A 26,670-nucleotide genomic window follows, 5' to 3' on the forward strand; every position below is an offset into this window, starting at 1 on the left:
AATTAGGCTTACACAGTTAGATTCAGGCTCCCCAGCACTAAGGATAAACTGGTGAATGAATACTGATAGATGCTTCTGTGAAGTCTAGCGTACACTGGGACAGTGTGGAGAACTGGGTAAGCCTCTGGACTCGTGACCCCCTGCAGACACTGCTGGTGTATCCTGGGTGAGGTGCTTGACCCCAGTAGCTCCAGTCCACCCAGTGGTATAAGTGAGGACCAGTGTTCACTGGGTGGTCATCCCTGAAATGGAGTGATGTCCTGTCCAGTGGGGGGCATCGTCTGCTCTCTGATCGCTTCACTCCACTGACACCAGGATGAACTCTGGCACAACAGACTCTTGTGCCAGTGTGTTCTGTTTGCCTTTGCCCTGTCCACAGTGCTCTGTCTGAAGTTCTCTGACACCGTGGCACCCTTTCAAAAAGCCAATCAGACCATTTATTTAGGAGGAGATGGAAGGGAGTTGGAGGATCCAGTGAAAAGTCACGCAAACTCCACACAGACAGGCCCACAAAGCCTGAATCAGCATAAGACCCTGGAGCCAAAATGACAGCCACATCACCTCCACATCCACTTTCTGTTAACTGAGCTTGATGTGAAGACATGTTTTCTCCAGGCTGGGCTCTGTTAAATGTGCATGATTGGCAAAGGTTGAGTCAAGCACTCAAAATTCTCCAGCTACTGACTAAATCAGCCTGGGGATCCACATATGACTAACCACCTAATAATAATAATTCCTTACACTTATATTGCACGTTTCTGGGCACTCCACTCAAAGCACTTTACAGGTAATGGGGATCCCCTCCACCACCACCAGTGTGCAGCCCCACCTGGATGATGTGACAGCAGCCACAGTGCGCCAGTCCGCTCACCACACACCAGCTCTCAGTGGGGAGAACAGAGTGACGAAGCCAGTTCATTCAATTCTTTTCAATGTTTTTACATTCTTTCTGTCATATTCATATCTGCCATCAGTCTGGAGGGCCCTGTAATTATGTAGGAAAATCTGTGTTGAAATAAACAGCCACAAAGATACACATAATTTTGTATTTTTATGAACTGCATTTAATAGCATACGGAGGAATGCTAATAACGAAACTTAACACAGGTGCAATGAAGATGGCTAGATTAAGGTTCCATCCTCCCTGGGGGTATATAAATCTTACTGTGGCCTGACACATTCTTGTGAGGTTATTCTTTTCATAAAAACAAATCAGAAACATGACAGTCAGTGAGCATGCAAAGGTTACATGAGCACATGGACAAAGGTAAAGAAGATCATGCTGTTTTACTTTTATGAAGAAATCTTTTAATATCCTTTTAAAATAGCTTTTTTTCCCCTTTATTTTCATACATAGAATGTCATTTTTTAATATTCACAGTCTGGAGAAGAAAAAAATTATGCAGTAATATTCTTGTACTTTTTGATGATTTCATTGCTGCCTCTGAAATCTGCTTGTTGGGCCGGTGAATGTGGTTTCCTAGCAACCTTTTTGAATTTGTAAATATTCCAAGTTGCATCTTGTGCTCCTGCTGTTGTTATCGATGCATGATGTGAAATGAACTGCTGAACAGACTTCCCTTACCTTATTTAGCAGCCCTTTCCTCAGATTGCGTAGAAAACACAGCCTAGGACACTAAAGGGAAAACCTTTTACAATTTTTACCCTAAAAACACCATGGGTGTTAAAATATTAACTGCTGAAAGAGATACCCGAAGTGACATTTCCAAGGGCTAATAAGCTCTACTTATTTGCCTAATTGGTTAGGTATACCTGTGTAATTGATTATTTGACAAGCAGAAGAAGTTGAAAATGTGTGTTCCTTGTACCCAAACAGTACAATTGTAAGTACATATGGACATTTCTTAACCTTCTAAAGACAGTGAAATTCAGATTGGTTTTGCTGTCTTTTTATAGAAAACATTTGGCCTCAAAATAACTTCTTGCCTTAGACATAAGTAGCTTGGAGTTTTTCCATTGTTAACAACTGGACTAGAAATCTGTTTGTTGTTGTGAACCAGTGAACAAGGTCTCTAAAGCACTGGTTTTATTATGTTATAAATCATCTATATTATTTTTCATACATATCTTTGAATGTTATGCACTAATAATAAGCAAGTATGCACTACGAGGATCTTTTAGAATCCTTTTGCCACAAATTCTAGAAATTCTGCTAATAGAAACAACATAAAAAGCTTTAACACATATACTAAGAATAAAAAGTAATGTTTCACTTAAAGTTGTGTAGACCTGGTGGCCAACAATACGAGATACTCTAGACTGTGGGTGATCTCTATATCATTTCACCACCAGAAATTCACCTTTTCTGGAAATACGTGTCTGTAGCTGGATAAAGGCATAGAATTGGGGGGTGTTTGTTAAATTAATGTCTGAGCAGCATGAGGCCATCATCACGATGAACATTATGCACTGTTTTTCTGTCAGAACCACTCAGGATTACAATCTTATTAAATTCATAACACAAGAAGGATTTCTGAGCGAAGTATCAATTTGGAGTCTTGCCAATGTGAAAATTACCTTTTGCATTATGGAATCTTAATAACCAAGAAATACACTTTTAGCATCTTATTGCGACAGCAATTACATGAATATTTAGCAGTTTGCAGTGGTGATTACCTAAACCACTACATTGTAAAAATGGCTGTAAAGCTTGATCACATAATTATAATAATTTTGTTCACTGTAGGATATGTTGGGACTGTTTAGTTTCATTAAACAAAACTTACGTATAATCTGCTAAAACTTTTTTAATTAAAATGACCCTTTTCCCTATATTACACAGCGTATTCCCTGGATCTCCCCCAAGCTCTGCTGTGCCAGAATCCAGCTGTGCCTGGCTAAAAAGAATCGCAGATCTAAATTGCCTGCTGCCTTGCATCTCCAGCGCTCCTCCTGCTCTTCAGCTCTCGCACCTGACAAATGTTCTTATTTTCAATCAGCCACTTAGTCCACTGACAATCCTCATAAGCTCTCCCCATCTTCTCCCCCTTCCTGTATCTCATCCAATGGCTCTGCTTCCCTTTTTTTTCTCCAAAATCCTGAGTCCCCTGACCCTCTTTCCTTCTCCTTCCTTTTCCTTCACCTCTTCGGGTACTTTAAGCTTTGGTAGGGCAAAAAAGTGACCTAAACACATTGTGAATACTCAGTGTTTGGTAGCTTTTAAAGATTCTTGACACAGCCTCTAAAGATACACAGACACAATACAAAGTGTACAGTACATACGTAAGGATTTTTCGAAAGCCTTTCCAAAGACAGGATCATATTTGACACCTATGAGTACCTTTCGCAAAACTTAAGGAGTTTTCCAAAACACACTTACTTTGGGAACATTCCTATTTTTATTTCTCCTTACATGTCAAATATAGTTTTTTGTGGGCATCACGGTTCCTATGTGAAGTCTAGCAACTGATGCGACGTCAGTCATGCCAAAAAACGCTGAAATTCGACACGAGAAGATCGGCTTTATTGCCATTAACATTTTCAGACCGATCTATTTCTCCCCCCCCCCCCGGCTCGCTGCCTTTGTGTCCTGAACTGAAAGCAAAGGAATTGGAGAACTCAAATTTCGAGAAACTGAAACAACAACAAAAAGGTTTACACCCACTCCTGACTGAAACGAAGGTATGCCGCGATCCTCGCTCGCCTCGCCTCCGATCCGGAAGAGCGCCCTTCGCGGGTTTTGATTCTCTTTTGCCTCGGCGGCGTCATCGGATTCCCGTCTCCGGCGTCAGTCAGTACTCTCTTCCAAAGTGCTTGTTGACCTTCTCGGTGGCCATGGAAACCACCAGGTGCACCAGGAAGAACTGGCCCTGCTCCTCCAGCCACACCAGCTCCATCAGGACCCTGCCGTCCGCGTCCCCATGACTGACCACATAGTTCTCCCCCATGTAGTCATACGACACCGACTCCTGGCTGGACAGCTGCAGGGAGACCGGGGTGCTGACACACCAGAACGGGTTCTGCGCTTCGTCCAGAAGGGTCAGGCTCACCATACAGCAGTTCTGCAGGGAAACAGCATGGAAAGGACACAAACCGTGGGCCTGCTGTGCGTCACTGACACAAGGTCAATTAAATTCTAGACCGGCCAAAGGGCCTCCTCTTGTTAACTGTTACGATGTTCTTATCGAGGCCATTTCTTGAAAGACACCAGGGCTTTGAAAACGTAGCTCAATGGCTCATTCCATACTTATTTATGGCTGCAGAGATGAATTTTTCATGAAATGGTAGCTTATTCCATATATCCACAACCCTCTGCATGAAGAAGTGACTCTTGCCTTGACTGGAGAATCTCATCCATCTGTTTCTTGAAGATCGTAAGACACTTCGTTGTTATGCTATTATGCAGTTTAAAACATTTACCTGGATAATTCCCTCTAAAACCTCAGTCTTCCAGGGCGTGTTGATTTTCCCAGAGATGGAAGTGTGTTGAGACATGTCATTCCTCCTGATCACCTTCAATGGTATAAACCCATTGCGGATCTGATCTGAAAACAAAACACAAATTGTCTTAGCCATAGCCATGATTTTAACTTAATTTAAAAAAGCTTTTTGTTTCACTGTATATAAAACATACATGAGCGGCCATGTATATTCCTCTAGCTAAAGGAATGTCCCCCACTGATTAATTTTGTTACACACCCACCTGATTTGGAATCACCAATTGTGCGACCTAATCTGGGTTAGGTCACTAGCCAACACTGACAAGAATTTCCTAAGTGGCATGGTGGGATATGTCAGCCAGTGCCACCACATGGTCTATTGGGTGCTAGCAGGCAGGCGGTGTTGCCAGTGTAGGACATGCCTCTCCTCCAATTGGAGCTGATCTTCCAGTATGGGGTGGGGCTGCTGTGACATGTTAAAAGATGATTGGCTGGAAGGTGGATGAGTGGGAGGAGTCTGTCTGAACTTAATCAATTTCCCCCTTGTGCGGTCGTAGGGTTCACTGAGATTGCAGCTCCAAACAGAGATGTAAAAAACACACAACTGGCTGTCACGACTCAGCTCAGAAAAACAATCTGTAAAAAAGTAGTACAGATTCGAAATTTCATATGAGAAAGCAAATAATGCTAGAGAGGTTCTACAGCTAAATCATGTTTATTCTTGCACTGACAGAAATGAAATAAAAATGAAACCAAGTAAAACAAAGCACTAAGGAACAGGTTCCTTAAGATGAAAATAAAAACACATCCCAGGAATAAGTTTCCTTTCCTTTTAAACTAAATGATCAGAAAGTTAAATTATATTAGTTAGTTCTTGTGAACTAAACCTGATATACACCTGATTATAAATTGTGTACAGAAGATGCTTCCTTAAAAAATGTTTAAAGTTTTAACATTTACCTACAAAACAAAAACTTTACCTTTCCTGCAGAACAAATGGGTGAAATGCCCAGACATCATTTGCTTTACACTGCTGTGAAGTGAGATGTGCAGTGTGTAACCATGGAGACCATAGTTGGGGTCAACATCATCAAAAGGACACCTCTCTACTGGTGCTGTGTAGGGGCTGTATCGAGAGACACAAAAGCATTGGGATGGATCTGACAACATTAAATGTTGCCCTAATATTAGGGCACTGGAAAAAAAATCATGCCAAATGAAACACAAAAAATTAAAAACAATTGTATTTTTGTTATGGTGTGGTGCAGAGTGAATGAACAGCCCAGGATTTACTCCCAAATCAGACACTTTCTCCTGGCTTCAGGAGAACATACTGTATATAGCACTGCCTTGCAGGAAAAAACATACAGGCTCCAGAATTAAATAACATTCTTATAGGCCCAAAATAAAATGTATCAGGCCTGAAGGGAGATGTAGGCACACTAAAAGCCTCCAGACAAGGTCAGACTGAAGAAACACACAGGCAGACACTACTCGCGGTTGCGGAGGCCACAGCAGTGCTCTAAGAAAACTAGACAGTTCCACTGCATTGGAACATAAGAGCAGTCACAGTCAATACAGGAGAACAACCACCTGGGTTGTTAGGTAATTAACAGCCCATCTGAGGGTCTTATCCCGTCATGTCTTGAAAATAGCCATGGTATCGGCTTCAACGACATGGCTGGGCAGCTTGTTCCACACTCCCACAGAAAAGAGTGTAGGAAAGTGACTCTTGTGCTGACTGGAGGATCTCGTCCAGTTGTTTGGCTTCAGCGTCATGGCTGGGCAGCTTACTGAAGTCTCCAATCACCCTTGTATGTTAAGAGAGCAGGTCCCGTCGAAGCATCCTCTTCCATTTCTCTGAGCTAGTATCCCAACAGCTCAATTGTTTTTGCAAAAGGAGCATTTTCAACCTTCAGTGCAAATCCTGTTTTTGAATTGTTCCACTTTTCCCTGACTACCTATGATCTACTACAGACGCATCATAAGTGCTTTTACTGTGAATTCTTGAGCTATGAGTACAACGACAGTTACTCGTTTTGCCTGATCACATTACTGCATATTATTTCATCATGGTTCGTTGTAACATTAGCTTTAAGAATTTAATACAATAGACAATAGACTCTATTAAGTTATTACCTAAATAAAGTTGTCTTCATTTCCTGATGATAATCTGCTTGGTATTGGTGCCATTTCACAACAGCACTTCAGTTCCACAGAACCCAGCTACGTTTTTAAAAAGGAAACAGAGTAAAGAGAATCTTTACCATACAGAGGTTCCCAGGATGCTTCTTTCCACTAACTTGTGAAAGTGAAGGGTTACCATGAAGAAGGCTATTGACATCTGCCCCTGCACAAGAAAAAAGACAATCAAACCTCATCACTTCCCATCTCTCTACCACTGCTGGTCCTGAACCGATTCTCTGTGTATTTGCTGTCAAGGACATCAAAATGCAGACTTGATGGCAGTCGGATGCAGATTTTTCCAAACAGCCTACCTGATTCTTACTTGACCACACTCACCTCCATCAGAAGAACAGCAGGACCAATCCAGGTCCAGACCGGCTCCCATCCAGTCAGTCTTATAGACCCTTTCGGTCGAGCTCTCATTAATCAAATTGACTGGGACTGCCTTGGGCCAGGAGCACGGGATCTTCAAGACTGACTGGACTGGGGCTTGTCAGGATTGAGAACCCCTGTGCACCAGGGGGTACTCTTTTTCCCCGAACCTTCATCATCACCTCCCATAAAACCATGAGAACAAAATCAACAAGCAAAGACATCTAAAAGTAAATGTTACAAAATGGCTAGACTAACTACAGGGATAAATCCTGACTAAAAATGTAATTTCCTCCATTTCTACCTCATTCTCAATCTCATACCCCATGCTTTTCCAACATCTTCTGTTCGGCGTGTCTGCTGTATTTTGGTGGAGAAAATTCTTTCTGACTTTACTGTTCCAATACGTCTACTTGCCAGCAGCCACATCACCCTGCAGCTCCCAGCTGGCAACCCACTGGAGCTCAGCAGGTGTGAGCCTGGCCAGTACCTGGATGGGAGACCTCCTGGGAAAGCTAAGGCTGCTGCTGGAAGAGGTGTTAGTGGGGCCAGTAGGGGGCGCTCTCACCCTGCAGTCTGTGTGGGTCCTAAAAAATGCACCGTCCTTTGGTTGAGACATAAAACTGAGGTCCTGACTCTCTGTGGTCATTATTACTATTTACTATCATTATCAATACTTCTGAAGGGCCACATACCTGATATAGAGAACTACCAGTCAGCAAAATGGTCCTTCTAAGCATCGAATTACATTGAACAATTCTGAAAATCTGAGTGTCAATATTAAAGGCACGATTCATTGATTACTATTCGAGATGTAGTGGGGTTCAGCAGACATGCCTGGCTATACGGGCCCTGTAGGCTGTACCAAACTACAAGTCCCCACTACACACAGCACAAGGCTTTTTGAAATGGAGACATCAACTAAAGGTAGAAAACAAATCAGAATAAAAATGCAAGATTAAGAAAAAACAATGAAAACATACCCGCCAGACTCCAACAATGAGCCCCGGAGGAATATGCAGCACGTTGACAAGCTTATCAGAGCCGATGAATTTTCCTCGAACGCCATCCAGGTCATATTTTGCAACCAGAGATCTTCGGCCAGACAAAGTGAAGACAAAAGGAATATTATTATAGAACACTCAACTATTGTTCCTACTCAAATCTCATGATCCAGGTCTTGTGAATCCTGTAGTGTATTCTGCAGCTGTGTGAGACAAGACACCATCACCCTGCTGTAGGGGACATGTTTAAAAAACAGCCATTTTAAATCCAAGAACACAAGAAGGGTTCTAAACAAGAGGGGCCATTCAGTCCATCTGGCCTGTTTGGTAGTTAGTAGTTAATTGATCCAAGAACCTCATCCAGCTATTAGTTGAAAGAAGCCAGAGTAGCAGCTTTAACAACATGTCTAGGCAGCTTGTTCCATACTCCCACAGCCCTTGGTGTACAGAAGTCCCTCCTGGTTCTCAGTAAATGTAGCTCCCACTACTGGTTTGTGTTACATTGTTTAATCCGCCAATGTCTGTGACGATTTTGAATATCCTTGAAGATCTTGTACGGGGGGGGCACATGTTTACAGAAAGTGTTGTGGGAGAATGAAACAAACTAACAAGCAGTGCTGTTGAAACTGACATCCTGGCTTCTTTCAGGAAGCAACTGGATAAGACCCTCAGGTCAATTACTTACTAATTACCAGATGATGTTGATGAATAGCCTCCTTTCTTGTGTTGAATATCAGTTTTATCTTTTTGTAACTGGTAATATAGACAACAAACTGCTTTCTGTGTATGGCAGGTTAGAAGATAATAATGGGCAAATAGATAGGCAAATAATAATAGCCCTGCATAGACAGAAAGTCAAGAGTTGATAACATTTAATACCCATCAAATGTCTGTATTATCTGGCCTTTCTGGCCACTGCAGGCAGATGAGACTTCATTCTGGCAATCGCCACCTTTCGAATCATTTCCAAATGGAACCTCTAAGGCTCGAACAGCACGCGTAGACATGGGCCTCCATGAATCCTTGTTAGCTCCGAAATGAGAGCTCTACCCCACCAGTTTGACTTAAAGAGCAGGAAGAATTTAGAAGCGTGAGACAGTGCTGCAGTGAATGAAGAAAAATGCCACCAGGCAGCCAGGCGTCCTCTGCCTGTGAAGTCATTAAGAATGAAGGTCAGGGTGACAGAGTGCTATTCAGGATGGGAGCCGACCTCACGTCCAGATTAATGAAGGTGGTGTAATGTTGTGCACTGAGGGGGAGACATGCCTCACCTCCTGCTCACAGGCCCATCGCGTGCAACTCCGTGCAGCTGCAGCGTGGAGACATTCTTGAGAAACGGCCAGCACGTGCTTCTCCAACACACAGCAACAGAGGACTCAAAAAAGCAGGCGTAGGACTGCTCAAAAGTGGTCTCTCGTCCTCTCTTGTCCAGTATTGAGATCTCCCATGTAACGTGCAGGCTCCTGAAGGATTTAAAAGAGGTAAATAGGCATTCACTTACTTTATAGCAGAGGCCTTCAATCTTGGTCCTGGAGAGCCCCAGTCCAGTTAGTACAGGGGTCTCTAACCCTGGTCCTGAGGCCCCAGTCCAGTTAGTACAGGGGTCTCTAACCCTGGTCCTGAGGCCCCAGTCCAGTAGTACAGGGGTCTCTAACCCTGGTGCTGAGGCCCCAGTCCAGTTAGTACAGGGGTCTCTAACCCTGGTGCTGAGGCCCCAGTCCAGTTAGTACAGGGGTCTCTAACCCTGGTGCTGAGGCCCCAGTCCAGTTAGTACAGGGGTCTCTAACCCTGGTGCTGAGGCCCCAATCCAGTTAGTACAGGGGTCTCTAACCCTGGTGCTGAGGCCCCAGTCCAGTTAGTACAGGGGTCTCTAACCCTGGTGCTGAGGCCCCAGTCCAGTTAGTACAGGGGTCTCTAACCCTGGTCCTGAGGCCCCAGTCCAGTTAGTACAGGGGTCTCTAACCCTGGTGCTGAGGCCCCAGTCCAGTAGTACAGGGGTCTCTAACCCTGGTGCTGAGGCCCCAGTCCAGTTAGTACAGGGGTCTCTAACCCTGGTGCTGAGGCCCCAGTCCAGTTAGTACAGGGGTCTCTAACCCTGGTGCTGAGGCCCCAGTCCAGTTAGTACAGGGGTCTCTCACCCTGGTGCTGAGGGCCCAGTCCAGTTAGTACAGGGGTCTCTCACCCTGGTGCTGAGGCCCCAGTCTAGTAAGTACAGGGGTCTCTAACCCTGGTCCTGAGGCCCCAGTCCAGTAGTACAGGGGTCTCTAACCCTGGTGCTGAGGCCCCAGTCCAGTTAGTACAGGGGTCTCTCACCCTGGTGCTGAGGCCCCAGTCCAGTTAGTACAGGGGTCTCTAACCCTGGTGCTGAGGCCCCAGTCCAGTTAGTACAGGGGTCTCTAACCCTGGTGCTGAGGCCCCAGTCCAGTTAGTACAGGGGTCTCTAACCCTGGTGCTGAGGCCCCAGTCCAGTTAGTACAGGGGTCTCTAACCCTGGTGCTGAGGCCCCAGTCCAGTAGTACAGGGGGCTCTAACCCTGGTGCTGAGGCCCCATGCCCGCTCACCTGAGCACCTGCTCCGTGTGGCTGGGCAGGCCCGTGTAGGGGCTGACGGCCTTCAGCTGGCTCCTCCACCTGTTCTCACTCCTCACCGCCACCTTCCTCAAGTACAGCCTCTTCCAGTACCCGTCCGGCCGCTCGCTGACGGAGGCCGCGCCCAGAGCCTCCGCCACCTCATCGGAGGGCCTCCACTTCTGTGCCCCCCACTCCCTCGAATACAGCCGGTACCACAGAGAGCTAAGAAACCGAGAAACAAACACAGAGCCGGGTACGCCTGGCGTCCGTGGGGAAGACAGAGACCACAGTGTACGAGACAGAGACAGACAACCCCGAGCCCGTCCCTGTTGCTTTTCAAGGAGCTACACCAGGGCCAGGCCTGGATCGACACTTCAGGTCTCTCTGTGTGGTAGAAACTTCAAAGCTCTCTGCACAAGTAAGCACTGACTTCTTGATCGCTACAGAACAGCCTGCTTTCGACTCTTTATTTGCTAAACGTACTCGTGCTGTGGAACCATGACATGTCATTTTTTAACTTATGTCATCTCCATCAACGGATAAGTAAAAAAAAAACAGGGAGTTAAAACCCAAGCACTGAAGGATACTGGTCCACTGCAGAGTATCCCTTCACAGTGAAGCAAGATGCAACATGGCCTAAATCATTATTCATTTGTATTAAAAATCCAAGAAAAGAAAAGAAAGATAGCACGATAATATGCAAGTGAAAGATATTGCTATTGCTTAGAGGAGAACGTCTCCTCTGTGTTCCAGCACTCACAGTGAAATCTGTATGGGAAAGATACAGTAAATAGCAAGGCTCATTTTGCAATCTATGGTAAACCCAAGCAGCTTGGATCTAAGACACACAAAAGCTCCAATTAAGTGACCTGTTTTTCCATGACCAATTAAAGCTAGAGACAAAATTAGCATTTTCAATCCTACCTGATTTTCACTTATATGGAATCACCCTACAGTGTGCTTTTTAATTAACACATGAGTCTTACTTAAATTACAATGTCCTGTACATAAGAGAATGACGGCGTACACACATACACAGGGTTTGGTGTCTTGCACTGTAAGTACTGGGACCAGTGGGGTTTTAGCAAGAAGAACTGGGCGACACTCGAGTAATCCTTACTTGTCATTCACCAGAGTGTGAAACCTCTTGTTCAAACTGCCCATACAGAGCAAAGAAGCTGCATCTACATAGGCTAAAATCTTCAACAGCATCTCAGAAGGCAGGCTAATAAAAACAAAGAATAAAAACAAAATGAGCAAAGTTAATCAAATACGTACCTAAGCAACTTCCTTCAAAATCCATTTTTATTAAATATTTCTATGAGAAAAAGGAAATTCCTGGACCCAGACCAGGATGATTAATTCAGTAATGACAGCAAGTTGTTCATTAATATTCAGTTTCATGACAACAGTTTAAGTACATGAGAAGTCTAAAAACAATGGCTATAATAGCTATAAAAAAATCAAGCACAGAATTTCAAGTTACTAAACCCTATAGCCAGATAGTGTTCAATCCAGGCCAGACAGAAAATGAAGTTGTATCCTGAAGGTCTGCAAACAAATATCCTGGTCTGTGCACAGGGGCAGGGGCAGGAGTGGTGACAGGGGTGGGGGTAGAACAGGAACAGGGGCAGGGGCAGGGGCAGATGGAGGGGCAGGGACAGAGCAAGGGGTGGTGACAGGGGCAGGGGCAGGGGCTGATTTTGGAAGGCGGAAGAAAACTCCAGCGCCTGGCAAAGGCTTGCATGAACACAGGGAGAACATGCAAACTGTGCTGTGCATGTTGCTTCCCTGCGACTCTCATTATTTTATGAAGCACAGTGCACTTTGTGTGGTGCTGTCTATTGTACTGCGCGTGGCCCGAGAGACAGGACAAATAAACTCTCTCTCTCACCAAGCAAGAATCAAACCCAGGAGGACCAAGGAGCTCTGATGCAGCAGTCTGAAGTACGTCAAATAACTAGAGTTTTGCAGAAATAAATACTGGAAGAGAGCCTTGATGATTTGAACGGTATAACCCTTCGAAGTTATGTTCTGTGACACAGAAGATGCAGCCGATCACAGCTGGAAACGGTGCACTTCTGCTCTTTTTGACTTGCCTTTCAATGTGGACTTGAGAAGTTGCAGCAGGGGTTTTGCAGATTTTGGGTCTTCCACATGCTTTTGGCTTGGAAGGCAACACTTTGGGAGTTACTTGGCTAGAAAGCAACAAAGAAGGGTTTGAGGGAAAAAAAGCAAACTTTTCCAACATGGTAACACCCCAAGGACATCTGTGCTGCAGCTCCACCTGGTTTGCCTTGAGGACAGTGTTTTGCCCAGTCAATCTCTATCATTTTCATTATCTTATTGCCTAAAAATGCACTTTGCCCCAGATTTGCAAAAAATTACAAAAAGCTTAATTCCAAACACAGATAATGAATGAGAATGCTGAACTGGAAAACTACATGTTCCTGACAGGCAGAGTGGACAGCCCTTTGAAAGTGAATGGCCGCTCATGCAGACTGGTGACCCACACAGACAGTGATGGACGACCTGTAGGAATGCACCAGTATGTTATCGACTGCTCACCGCCTGATGGGCGGTTTGGTGCCACTCGCTCACTGGAGTGTGGGATAGCTCCAGAACTCTAGGGGGGAGATGATGTGACTGGATTTCATCTGGATGAAGTGCAGATTATTTGCTGAGCAGAATTTTATTTGTCTGGTCAATCACATAGCTGGTAGAGTTTGAGCGTGGTCTGAAGCCTTAATATGCAGCGGCAAGTATTACAAACCTCTACCTGCTGTTGTGAGGGCTTCTGGGAGGCGCCTGCGGGCGCTCGTGCGGACCGGCGCGCGGCGCGCCGCCGCTGCTCCGCAGCCTCTCCAAGCCCAGCCTGTAGTTCCGGAAGACCCGGCCGCGTCCCGTCGCCATGGCAACACACTCGCGCACGCCGCTCGCTCGCCGGCAGGCAAAGTCTGCAAGAAACGTCGAGACACTCGCTGCGCACACACGACTTTAAATAACTTCACATAAACTGTCTTAACACTAACAGCCTATTATTCCTTATTCCTCCAATGCGCCAGCGCGCGTAAAAGGAGTGAGTTTAATCTTCCAGCGATAAGCTATGAAATGCTACTGAATGCCAAACTTTAGGTGCTAAACTTTATACTTTGTATACTTATTAACAGGAATTACTGTTAATATGTTTGTAATATATAACATTACAGATAGACGTGTTACAGCGCGATAATAATATCCCAAACTTCGGAAAACTGACCGCCCATGCAGGTACCTCAGCAGTATGCAGCCGCAGAAAATCCTGCGTATTTGTTAAAAGTGATTCTGTACAGCGAGTCTGCCGCCTTCTGGTCCGGAGTACTAACAATTTATCCGTGTCGGATTGTGCACCTCTTGTCTCATTTTCACGATCCAGATACTTACAATTGTGCCACCCATCCAATAATACTACATTTATATAGCACTTTACATACACAAGGACCTCAAAACGCCTCGTATACAGTATATTCTGAATGGAGACACCCACAGACGTGCAACTCCAACTGGGTGACGTGACGCGGCTACTGTATTACACATTGAAGTGTTTGCGTGCTGTTTCTGGTTTCTGTGTGTTTTTTTTAGAAGCTGTCTTTCCGTTTATGTGGAGCAAGAGACATCTTCTTGTATAAAGTCACCAATTCAACAAATAATAAAAAAAATCAGTGGAGAAGACATAATTAAGGTTTAATGATAGTTATAACAAATTATTTGCATTTACAATGGAGTATCACTTTTCAATCTCAAAAGATCTAAAGGTTCTGAGCACATAAGAAGGACTTCATCCACTGTGTTAGTGGGCTCTCCCTATTCTTACTAAAATGTCCTGAATCTGTATGTCCAGTAGTCAGGACACTGGGGTTAATATCCCTACTCTTACTGACAATGTCCTGGGATCTGTAATGACCAGTGGAATGGACACCCCTACTCTCACTAACAGTGTCCTATGTCTGTACTGACCAGTAGTCAGGACACTGGGGTAAAGACCCCTACTCTCACTAACAGTGTCCTACTCAGTGAGAAACAGACTGCTGTAGTGTCTGAGAGAGACACTCTCAGCATAATGAATGTGAACACATGCTTATAAAATAAATGTCCCTTCCCAGAATAATACCACTGTCTTAATGAAGTTAAAGCAAAGCGAACCTTCCTTACTTTACAAAATAAATGCATCAAAACACAACAGAATAGAGATTTTTGCTTAGTGGATACCATACAGATGATCCTGGATAGGGGCAAAATAGCTGTGCTTGGCTACTTTGAGTTCATGCATGCAAAAGCATATTTAGAAGTCTCATCAGTTGGTTCCACTCTGCCTCCATCATGATGAAAAAGCAAGAAATTAAGTTAATTCCCATAGTTTATAGTAATGACTTGCTCTTAAAACACCATACACCTGCAAACTGTTTTCTTGTTATACACCTATATACTGTACATATTTCTTCACACACAACAGATAATTTTAGGTGCTATACAATTATGGGATCATGCCTATTGATTCTTCTGGCCCGCTGTATGTAATCTGTACGAAGAAGAATTTTAAAATACACATGATATATTATCATTGAGTACACAAACGAAGGAAAGAAAAAGATTTTGCAGCAGTAGTTGTTCAGTCCTTATTCATCAGAACTACAGGTTGTGAAGCATGATGGCAACTGTGTGTGGATCACAGTCCCAGAAGCTGCTTTATTTTGCTTGCTGTCAGAGTAAATAGCCATGACATGCTCAATATTGCCAGTCTTTTCGCCTGATTGGAGCGCAGCCTGCTGTCAGGCTATAGGAAGCCTCTGGTTTCATAATCTTAGGCCTACTGCCCTCTCAACTTGACATTTGATGTGCTCTGTTGTTACACGGCCTTCGGAAAGCCTCGGGTCAGTCACTGCTTTGGGAAAACTCATGTCTTCTTCTGCTTCGCTGGTCAGTCACCAGAATCTGCCCAGTGTCTGTCAAGTCAAGTGGTAAGAGCATTTTGGGTTGTAGGAATCCTGAATTCTGTTAACTGCAGATTTCCTTCTGCTTGCTGTTGTTTCTGTTTGTACTGTAGGCCAGTCAGACGTGATAATTTAACAGACTTGTTAAACACAGGGTGTGATGAGGACATTCAATAATCCTGACCTTTAAGACCTGAAAAAGTAATTAATTATACTTATCTTTTCTTCCTGGTAGTCCTAAGTTTTTCTCCCCTGTATTTTTGTAAAAAAAAATTATCCTTTTTGTACAGTACCAAGCAACAGAAGAACATAAGAAAAATGCAAACAAGGGAAAGCTATTGATCCCCCACCCCAATTTTCCCAGCTTTATCAGGCACAGCTAAAAAAGAGACATTAGTCTTACCAAGAGGGAGATCGCTTGCACTGGAGACAAAAATAATGCAAGGCATTTTGCCAGTAGTACAAGAGCAAAAGAGCTGTGGAAGTGGGAGAAAAATTAAAACATGATAGGAGGTTAATGATCCAAGATCTTAAACACCTGCTAACTGAATATTTCACTCAGGCTCATACTGACCTTCTCTCACACCCGACGAAGGCTCCACAGCCGAAACGTTGTGTTTCCTTTCTTGTCTTTTCAGCAGGGAATAAACCTTTACCTGTTCCTTTGCAGCCTGCGCATGCTGACACAGCTCCCCACCTGAACTATTTCAATAGACAATGTCAACACCATGCTTCATGTTATAGAATGAACTGTGTTGGGTTATTTTAACACACAGGGGCTAGGGTAGCTAGAGAGGAATATAAACTCAGCGCCTGGTGCCATTTTCGGTATTTTTTCTTAAAGCAACTAGGAATTTTATTCATAGAGCAGACACCTAGCTAGGATATAATGGAATATTTCTTTTTATCATTGAATCTCGGGACCTTTTACTCAGTCTGTAAAATGCCCTCTTCCTTCAAATTTCTACCCCTCCGTTCATTAATCTCAATGTTTTCCTAGAGTTGGACTTCATTGTTTTCGGGGGGAATTTGTTTAAAGCCTTTCACATTGTGTTCATGAAATACAGCCATGGATCCTCTATTGACTCTCTATCCATGTTTCATCCATTTGGCTGTAAAGCTCTTCCTCATTCCTCCAGTCTGCCTTTCTAAAATAATAAACCTTCATTTCCAAATTTCAGTTTTTTTTAGATTGAAAATACCTGTAGATGTCAATAAGTAACATATTATAGTCATCATTTCCCAGTGGCCTATCACATCTGTCCTTTTAATTATAACTTAATTAACTTTCATAATTGGTGTTTTGCAAACTGGATTAAGAAGAAATCATTAGCGATTTCAACCACATCAATTTCAGCTTCCGTATTCCCAATTTCCCAATTTGTATGTGGACAGACCTGTGAGGCAGGGCCAGAAGGAACACTCCTTACAATGCTTTGAAAGCTGCAATATATTGTTACAAACCTGGGGGCTGTTAAATGACAAAATAAGGAGATTATTAAATCAATACAAAAATCAGGATTTCCACCTGATATCAGAGAGACAAAGCGACTCTCTGGGTACCGGACTGGACACTCCTGCTCCAAATACACACCCCCTCCAGGACCAGGACAGGACAGCCTTGCTCTAAACACAGCACCCCCTCCAGGACCAGGACTGGACAGCCCTTCTCTAAACACAGCGCCCCCTCCAGGACCAGGACAGGACAGCCCTGCTCTAAACACAGCGCCCCCTCCAGGACCAGGACTGGACAGCCCTGCTCTAAATACAGACCTCCTCCAGGACCAGGACTGGACAGCCCTGCTCTAAACACAGTAGTCCTTCCAGGACCAGGACTGGACAGCCCTTCTGTAAACACTGGACAGCCATGTTATACTGCTATTCTTAAAAAAAATGGTTCAAAGTTGTTATACCTGTTTTCACTGCGTATTCCAACGCCATTAATAGTGGCCAATAGTTAAGTAGCCAATCTAAGTGTATTTTGATGGTTTCCTCTCCTCCACAAAGGCATCTGAGTTGCAGATTCAAACAGATGTCTATCTGTTTACTTGACATGAAGAGATTTGATGCCTTATTAACAGCAGCACCAGGTAGGGTGCTAATAAGAAAGATTATCACCCTACCTGGTGATACTTTAATACTCAGTCCTTGTTCTCTTTTTTCCTCTTTCTGCCTCAGTCTCATTTGCTCATGTACAGTAGGTCCCACATTGTGAGTGATTATTTCAGTTTAATGAGGTGTGTTACTGACCACCAGGTTCAGTTCCTTCACTCAAACGTTATGTACCTAAAAGCCAAGCTCTCCAACTGTTTACTCTCATTTTTCCCTCAATGTTTATCTTAATCTTTGCATCTTTAAAACGCCGCATGCTTTTGATTCCCATGCCAGAAATACAACACGCAAATGTTTGCATATTCAGTTTTAATAGCACTGAAAAGCATAGGCTTTGTACTTTGTACCTGTTAGAACTTGTGTTTAAAGAATTCTTTCAAAATGAAAAATAATGTTTGATTTGGATATCTCGCCTGGTTTCTCTGACACTACATAGCACTGCTCATCTGAAATCAAAGAGGTAACATCTGTAAGGAGGGGAAAACATACAGTGATTTTAGCTTATATAACAAACAGAGTGACCACATTGTCAAACTTAGCTGGACTGAATTGTGGAGGCAAACCAAAGAGGTAATTTCATTTGCTTTATTTTTTACTCTGCAGAGGAAAGACAGATAAAAGATAATTCCCTCAGGTGTCCATCACTGCTGAAACTGTATGGAAAATGTGTCTTTGTCGTAGAAGAGAAGCGTCTCTTAAGTATGTATAAAATAAATACATTTCAACAATGACAACATCTTTATCTCTCACTAGCTCAGCGTCTGTTCCATACCATATTCTATATAGTATGGCTATGGTAAATGTGTGTAGTATTGTGTTGTCCTATTGAGAACAGCAACAACAATGGTTGACACAGAACAAAACGTTGTGGTTACTGACTGGTAGGTCAACACATGCAACAGTCCACAGAAAAAAAAATGTCTTTACATTATTTGCTTTTCCTAAGTGGTAAATAATATTATCAGTCCACAGGGCTGGGCTGTGCTGTGAAAGATGTGGTTGCTCACTTGGTCTTGTTCACATCTCATGAGAACATATGAGGTTACAAATGAATGGACACCATTCCTGCCATTTGGCTTCTGGTAGCTGATTGATCATCTAACCATTTCTTGAAAGAAACCAGGGTTTTGTCTTGAACATGTCAGGGACAATAACCTGGTAACCTGGACCCACACTTCACACGCAAGGGCCTTTTCTCTGCTTCTTCCCTCCTGGTAGCCTAAGCTTCCTGGTTTTTAAAGTAGAAACTGGTCAGGTGGCTCAGGGCGGTAGGACATTCCCTCAGTGCCTTCTAGGGAACTTGTTGCCCCCTTACACCACTTAGTTGCACTTCTTCCAAAAATGTCCCACTTCCCTGAATTACAAGTGACGCAGATGCTCTTTCATTAAGCAAAACTTTGACTTTTTGAAGTAGAAAAATCGCCGTCCTCCAATGATCCCCAAATGACTTGACAGAGCTTGAGCTATTTACAAAGATGAAGGGGTAAAAACTGCACCATGCTGGTGTGTCAAAAAGACTCACAGCTGTAATCCCTGCCTGTGGTGCTTCCACCAATTATTGACTCAAGGGAGTTTGAGTTTTTGCTGACTACTAATGTCTTCTGCCTGTGAAAGTGTTCTGTTTGAGCAGCCAGCTTCTGAGTAAAAATATTCCATTTAAAAAATGTGTCTACAGCATATGTAATTGCAGAAAAAGGGACATCACTGGAATACGGGCTGAGCACGTTTGCAAGGTGCCGTAGACCTACTTGAGGGCATGGGACAGGTTAATACGAGGGGTGCTTCACAGACAGCAACTGGATAGACCAAGCCTTTGTTTCTGCATGCCAGGCTGTCCGTGCCCTTGTAACGGGACTCAGTCTGCTGAGAAAGCACAGAACTCAATCCCAGCCCAATGAGATCTCAACACTGTAAAACTCTACCGCAGCCATGAACTCAGTCTTCAGGCATAGTGGAGTTATCTGCTGTCACGAGAGAGAGATGCGCTGTGTGTTCCGGGAACCTGTGAGCCACCGGAATAGTATCCAGGCAGGTTCAGGGAGAGCTGCACTCGTTAAGCCAGCACCTGACCGGTTTTCTCAGTGACTCATGCCTCCTGGCCTGGGCAGTTGACAACTACCACACCATTTACAGGGGGGCGGGGGTTCTCATTTAAGGGAAGCACGAGTTGACAAATCTCATTTCTACTTGATAGATGCATCTTCGAATGTTCTAATAAGCCCCTAATCACTTTGGTCCCTTGTTTAATCTTTGTTTATTATTTCACAACAAAACACAGCAGACGGGATGTCTGGGAGGTCAGCATATCCTGTAAATGTACCCCATAATAATTAATGACCTAATCTTTAAATCCAACATGAAATACCAAACCATTCTCTCATGTCCAAATGCCCTTTCAATTGCTCAGATGTTGTGTTGCTTTGCTCATATTGGGTGTAATAAAACACCCAGCCATACAAACAGAAATCACTTGTTGAATAAATGAAGTGTAATTATTTATTTATTATTTGGGGAGACCCCTAAATGCTGGAAGTGCTTTTAAAAGTTGACTTTGTAGCTGATTACACCACCTAGCAATTTTAAGGGTGTTAGGACCCCCTTTTCCTCCATAACAAATACTTTATATCTCCCAGGGGTGACTGCTGCACCCACGGACCAACACTAGATCTCATTGTTTAATCTTCATTTTCTACCTATTTCTTACAATCTACCAAACCCACCCATCACACAGGACCCCTGACACAATGTGTGTGTCCAAGGGGAACACACTCATATATTATATGAACACCATGGATCCCAACTACCCAAAACCTCTTTGTCCAGCAGCCCCGATGTCCGAACACATGGCTTCTGTCAGTGACCTGGCATGCCTCCATCTGGCACCGTGAAGAAACTAGGAGGTTTGTGCTGTCCTTCAGTGGTCTGAGACACCCTCTGTGGTCCCAGTCATCCCAGGCAATGTGGTCTCTTATGCTCCTCCTCTTGCCTTGTTTCACCAAGTTCAACACAGGGTCGGGGACAGGAAGACGACGCAGGAGTCCAGGTCCTCTTCTCTCTGTAATACTGCTGTCTCTGTCTCCCCAAATTCTTCTCTCCATGTGTCATTTCCCTGACTGGGGCTCATGAAGTCCTTTTCTTCCCTGAGCTCAGGACCTGTTGTGGGGGAGGGGATCCTCGTAATTTCTTCATCAGTATAGTGTGATGGGGACACTGTACTATAAGAAAAGGCCCCACTCTTCGGATGAGATGCAGGACCAAGGTCCTGACTCTTTATGGTCATTTAAAATCCCAGGGCTCCGTTCTTGTCCTCACTGAGAGCTGGTGTGAGCAGATGGGCACATTGTGGCTGCAGTTGCATCATCCAGGTGGGGCCACACATTTGTGGTGGAGGGGAGTCCCCATTACCTGTAAAGGGCTATTATTATTATTATTATTCAGTGGGGGAATGTCCTGCCAATTGAACAGTTTCAACCTTAAAAACCAGTAAGCTGAAGCTTCCAGGAGGAAGAAGAAGAACAAGCAAACACATTTCCTGGGTGTGGGGCTTATTGATGAAATGGCTGTAAGTAGATGGCCAGGTGTAACGATTAACTGTCTATTTTTCTCCTCGCTTCCGAATCCTTCTGCTCTGGCTCAGAACAACCAATTACCGTGCCAACACTTGCTGTGTGGTAATTGAGCTAGGTCTGAGCGAAAAGGTGTGTCCTTGTTGATTTGCACCTGCCCCTCTGTCTACGGTTAAAATCTTTGATGAGAGGGAGGAAACAAACAACAGAAACACTGGCCTACACTACACGCAAGCCCCAACTTAACACAGCCCCCAACACCTGCTGAGCCACAACCATTTTACACTCTGTCACATACAGTAGTACTCTACCAGCCAACCGAAATACACTTTCCCCAAAAAATATTTATACTCTCATGGTATAATTTAAAAAGGATTTATTTTTATTTAATTGATTCTAAACTGAAAAGCTGTAAGAATGCTTAATTACTTCTTATATTTGAGCAAGACATAACTGCAGAATACGCGTCTAGAGGGCAGTTCATAGTAAAAAGTACCAACTTGAACAAGCTGTGGAGTGAGTCATTTCAAACTGACAAGGATTCTCTGGATAATCCTTCTGTGTTGTGTTTGCAGGGCACACTGATTATAATAGAAGAATGAACCTTTCTCTGAAGACATCAATCCTTTTACCAGTTTCTGAACAATTTATATCAATAAATCCTGTTACCTGAAGTGGTAGCACTGTTGCATTATCACGATCGGCATCCCTCCTCTTAAAGGGCGCTCCGACCCTTTCATATTTTAGTTGATTATGTGCACCTGCCTCTTGTTTTGTCCCACTATTTAAGCCTGGCGCTCCCGCTATTCCTGGCTCAGCATTGGGAGATGGACGCCAGGAAGACTGCCTACCAGCGAGTCCGGGAGAGACCCGATGGCACAGGCTTCATCATGGCATCCTGACCTTCTGAGTCTGGGGCCCGGAGCCCCTGGTCTCGTCGTCCTGGTTTTATTCCCTGTCCCTGTTTCCGGATCCAGTTCCAGATTTTAACTGTGTTTGTTTCGTCTTGGTTGGATCCCCCGGTTTTGGACTCTGGACTGCGCCCCGGATTCCCCCCCGGACTGCCTGAACTGGTTTCCAATCGCCACACCCCCCGAGCACCGGATCACCGTAGTCACACCCCCCTGTCTGTCCACCCGTCCTGATCCTCTTCGTCTCCTCCCCTGATGTCCTTCTCCACTTACTTCCGGATTATACCGGATTATATCTGCACAGGATCCTGAACTACCTGGACCAGCACCCATTACGTGCACAAGTCAGAATTTTGTATTTTTAGAGAGATGCAGTTCTGTCACTTTTTCAGCCTAAAACGGTCCTACGTTAGATGGCTTGGACACTTCTTGAGGAATGAATCTTTTAAAGATTGATCAGAGCCAGGGATCTCCAATCCTAACCCAAAGCTTTTTCTTCCAGCTCAGCTGTTAACAACCTTAACGAGCTCATTATTAGCTTAACTGGGCCTATTTTACAGTGTCTGTCAGCTCTTCCCAGCAAGCAACAGGCAAGGCAGGATACAGCCTGGATAGGATGCCAGCCCATCACAGGGCAGATAGACACAGACAAACTCACACCTAGCGTCAATTTTCCCAGAAGCCAATTCACCTCCCGGTATGTCTTTGGACCCATCCCATGTGAACACAGGGAGAACATCTACATATGCGCGATGTGGTGGCTCTGTGGCTAAGGATCTGCGGCTGTGGCTGGAAGGTTGCTGGTTTGTATCCCGCGGCCGGCAGAGGAATCCTACTCCGTTGGGCCCCTGAGCAAGGCCCTTAACCCCAGCTGCTCCAGGGGTGCTGTACGAATGGCTGACCTTGCACTCTGACCCCAAGCTTCCCTCCCTGTCTGTGTGTTTCATAGACAGCAAGTTGGGGTACAGTATGTGAAAAGACAAATTCCTAATACAATAAATTGTATATGACCGATAAAGTGATCTTATCTTTAAACTCCACACAGATAACACTTCAAGACTTGGCCCCCTTGCTCCACTGTTGCAAGGCATCAAAGCTAACTACTGTGCCACTGTGACAATTGACATTTTGTTATTATTAAGCTTATATGGATGAACTTGCATGGAGGAGAGTTCAGAATTATTAGAAAGTTTGGTAAAGACTGAGAAATTATAATTTTCCTGTACCTTTACAAAAGTACTCTCTTTTAACTGTTGACTGATTAGGATTGCAGTTAAAATGGATTTTTCTCCCATATCAGAAAACAGATGGTTTCCACAGACTCATTTCAGAGCAGGCTTACAATAAGACAGCTGTTTTTTTCTTCAGACGTTGGTTGCTTGGCACATCTGTTTTATTGTAATACCACTCTGTCAGAAATTGCAGAATAATGGTAAAAATACCTGTAGAAAACAAATCACAGACTGCATAGAACTAAAACCGCCAACCACTGAAAGCTGTGCAAAACTTTGTAAACACTGGGGTTTTAACCTTTTTTATTTTTTACTCTTGGCAAGTTTTTTTGAGTTTTTTTTGTGAGAGGAATAGAACATATGAGCAGAATACAAATGAGGTGAGGCCCCCTGTACTCTCTGTTTTCTCTTAAGCATTCTCAATCCAAACACTTGTGTTTCCCTGAATGCCGACTGCCTGCATTCTGAGAATTAATCTTTTATGTGGAACATTATAAAAATGCCTTCTGAATATCTAAATACACCATATCAAATGCCCAGTGCGTACCCATTGCTGCTGTAGCTTGTTTGAAGAACTCTGACAGGTTGGTTAGACAACACCTACCTTTTCTAAATCTATTTTGACTGTTACCTAGGATATGGTTTCCAGAAGGTAATCCTTCATTTAATTTTTATTCTTTCCATTTCTTTGCTTGGGATACAATCAGACCGATTGGTCTATCATTAACTGGTTCAGTTTTCTTACCATTCTTGGATAGGCACTATCTGAGTAAGCCTCCCAACAGTCTTGAGCGGCTGTTGGAAGAGTGGCATCAAAGACGTTGACAAAGCCGACCGGGACGATGTCTCCAGCACGAGCAATTCAACACAAACTGGAGGACGCAGGTAGAAACTACACGGAAGAGCATTTAAAACTGAGAAAAAGAGGCACGTCTTTACACAAAGGGTAGCGGGAGTGTGGAGCGGGCTGCCCCCCGCCATGTTGTTGACGCCAATATTCTGGCTTCTTTCAAGAAACTGCTGGATGAGGCCCTTGGTTTAAAGAGTTATTAAGTACCCAACCAGCTATATGGCCTGAACAGCCTCCTCTGTTTGGTCATTTTTCCTATGTTCTTATGCTATTATCCTGTTGATCACAGCTGAAGTCACGCATTATACTGTACACAGCATACTGAACTGGAGAAAGAGCGTTATTTTTCATAAGAAATAGGAACGAGAGGAGACCCTTCTGCCTACCTGTCTTGGCTGGTTACAAGCAGATAAGTGATCTGAGAATTTCACTCACTCACTTCTGGAAAGGAGACAGTGTGTCAGCGCTGACGAAACAGCTTGTTCCAGGCCCTCGCATTTCTTTGTGTGAAATTGGTCCTCTTGTTCTCTGTTGCAAATGCACTTCCCTGTATTTTCAGATGTCTCCAGTCAATAGTTATTACCCCTGTATTGAGTCACTGATGGAAGTTTGGTTAGCAGTCAACAAATAACTCTTGTTTTCTTAAATACGATCGGTACAATACCCAGGAGATGTGTCTGTCTTTAAGGCACAGATGGCACTGTGATTGTACTCGAATTCTGCCATTATAGCTACATATCTTCAAATCTACACAAGAAAATGAGGTGAAGTGGATACATACAGTGGATTTTCACATCAGCGTGCATGACAAACAGCATCTCAAAACAATATAGAAAAGCTAGACCAATCAATAACGTCAAACCAAATGCCCAAATTACAAAATAACAAACGCAGTGTCTTTATACAGTACGGTTCTCTTGTTATTTATGTCATAACAATGCACATTTCAATTACATTTATCTATCCCAAGTGACCCACCTTTCAAAAGGTACAGTAAGGATATATTCTGCATAAGTTTTCTAATTAATTTATTAAAAACAGGGACGTAAACCAATATTAAAAAAACAGGGAAGGTCTTCTCACAGGCACCTTAAATTCCACGCATCACACTGTAATCACAAATTCATGTATCTCATGATATATATATTTGAATAGTGTGCTGTAGCTATGGCATTTCCGAAAAATCCTTAGAATAACTGGAGCCTATACAAGACAATGAACATTGCTAACCTTTTAAGGTTAAATTACCTTCTTCTGAGACGAGGTGCTATTCTCACTTTTAAAAGGGTACAGTACATTGCAATTGGTTTATTTAGGACAGAATACTTTCATGTAGTTAAAATTTAAAATTTTAGTCCTCATTTGGTGGCATCTATGAACAATAACAATAAAGTAGCATTCATTATTAATGAAAGATCTGTCTGTGTGGAGTTTGTATGCTCCTCCATGGTGGGTGTGGCTTTTGCTGGGTGTGCTAGTTTCCTCCCAGCTCTGATGTCTGTGACTGAGCCAGCAGTGGACTGGTGTGCTGTCCGGGAAGAGAGCTGTCAGTTGCCTTCAATTGGGAGTGTGGAACGTGCTGGCCAGTCCACTGGTGTCCTGAGCTTGCAGGAGCTTCCAGGAGAAAGGCCTCTGGCTTGCTGTACCCCTCACCCCTCAGTCACATTCTCAACCATACAACATAATAACAATGGCAAATTATATAAAAAAGGCAGGTTATGTTAAAATAACACAAGGCACAAGCAAGGCCTCATTTGGAATATTGTGTACAATTTTGGTCACCATGTTAAAAAAAAAAGATATTGCTGCTCTGGAATCGGTCCAGAGAAGAACAAGTAAGCCTGGGGAAATGTCCTACACTGAAGCAGCTGATCCGTTTCAATCTTGAACAGAGAATATTACAAGAGGACCTGATACAAGTATTGAGTATTGAGTTTCCTGAAGAGCACTGATAAAGTCAATCTATCAGATTTCCTCAAACTGAAGAGTGAAGCACAAACCAGGGGGCACAAGTGGAAACTACAGAGATTTTTATTTAAAACTGAGAACGGGACATGCTTCTTTACACAAAGGGTAGTGGGAGTGTGGAACACTGCAGCCAGCTATGTTGTTCAAGCCAATACTCTATATGTGTTGAATGGCCTCCTTTTGTATGTAACCTTTCTTTACATTCTTAATAGATACTAATACATATAATGTCCAATTAAAGGTTCATTTCACATTGAAAAATAGAAAGAAGAAGCTGGGCATTTCAGCTAGTGAGCCATATTCAGGTGTGATAGAATAAATATACTGTAAGAGCATATATAGAACAGGAGAACAGAGAACCAGGGACAGAGTAAGTCAGAATGGGCACACAAGAGAGAAAGAGTGAGCACAGGTAGAGAATCAGGGGACAGGTGTGAAAAGCTAATACTGTATATGCTTTATATAATTTACAGTACAACATATAGCTTTAATATAAGTATTAAAACTATAAATGATTTAATACTTTAC

The 26,670-nt window shown here is 43.6% G+C and overlaps 1 protein-coding gene across 4 annotated transcripts; it reads right to left on the reverse strand.

Annotated features, from left to right (window-relative positions):
• Window positions 1-1,041: 1,041 nt before the first annotated feature.
• fbxo15 (F-box protein 15) lies at window positions 1,042-14,077 on the reverse strand. Of its 4 annotated transcripts, XR_015940720.1 has the most exons (12): window positions 13,793-14,077; window positions 13,313-13,490; window positions 12,633-12,731; window positions 11,654-11,758; window positions 10,525-10,755; window positions 9,235-9,426; window positions 7,943-8,054; window positions 6,668-6,750; window positions 5,381-5,526; window positions 4,381-4,505; window positions 3,626-4,022; window positions 1,042-3,144 (listed from the first exon to the last, which is right to left on the reverse strand). XR_015940720.1 is itself a non-coding variant. In XM_088642185.1 (11 exons), the coding sequence occupies exons 2-11, from the start codon at window positions 13,444-13,446 to the stop codon at window positions 3,753-3,755; spliced, it is 1,497 nt and encodes a 498-aa protein (XP_088498311.1). In that variant the 5' UTR covers window positions 13,447-13,490; window positions 13,808-14,077; the 3' UTR covers window positions 2,751-3,752. The 4 variants fall into 4 exon arrangements, 3 of the variants coding, with proteins under 3 accessions (XP_088498311.1, XP_088498309.1, XP_088498310.1); XM_088642185.1 differs by having other exon boundaries at window positions 2,751-4,022; window positions 13,808-14,077; XM_088642183.1 differs by having other exon boundaries at window positions 2,751-4,022.
• Window positions 14,078-26,670: the final 12,593 nt, after the last annotated feature.

This window comes from Lepisosteus platostomus, chromosome 8, assembly GCF_059453375.1.
Source record: "Lepisosteus platostomus isolate fLepPlt1 chromosome 8, fLepPlt1.hap1, whole genome shotgun sequence".
NCBI classification, from domain to species: Eukaryota; Metazoa; Chordata; class Actinopteri; order Semionotiformes; family Lepisosteidae; genus Lepisosteus; species Lepisosteus platostomus.

Coding starts and splice junctions, on each gene's coding strand:
- fbxo15 (XM_088642183.1), bottom strand. Junction 10,756..11,653: donor CACACTCTGGTGAATGACAA/GTAAGGATTACT, acceptor TCGGTTTCTTAG/CTCTCTGTGGTACCGGCTGT. Junction 8,055..9,234: donor GATGGGCCTGTGAGCAGGAG/GTGAGGCATGTC, acceptor GTCTGGCCGAAG/ATCTCTGGTTGCAAAATATG.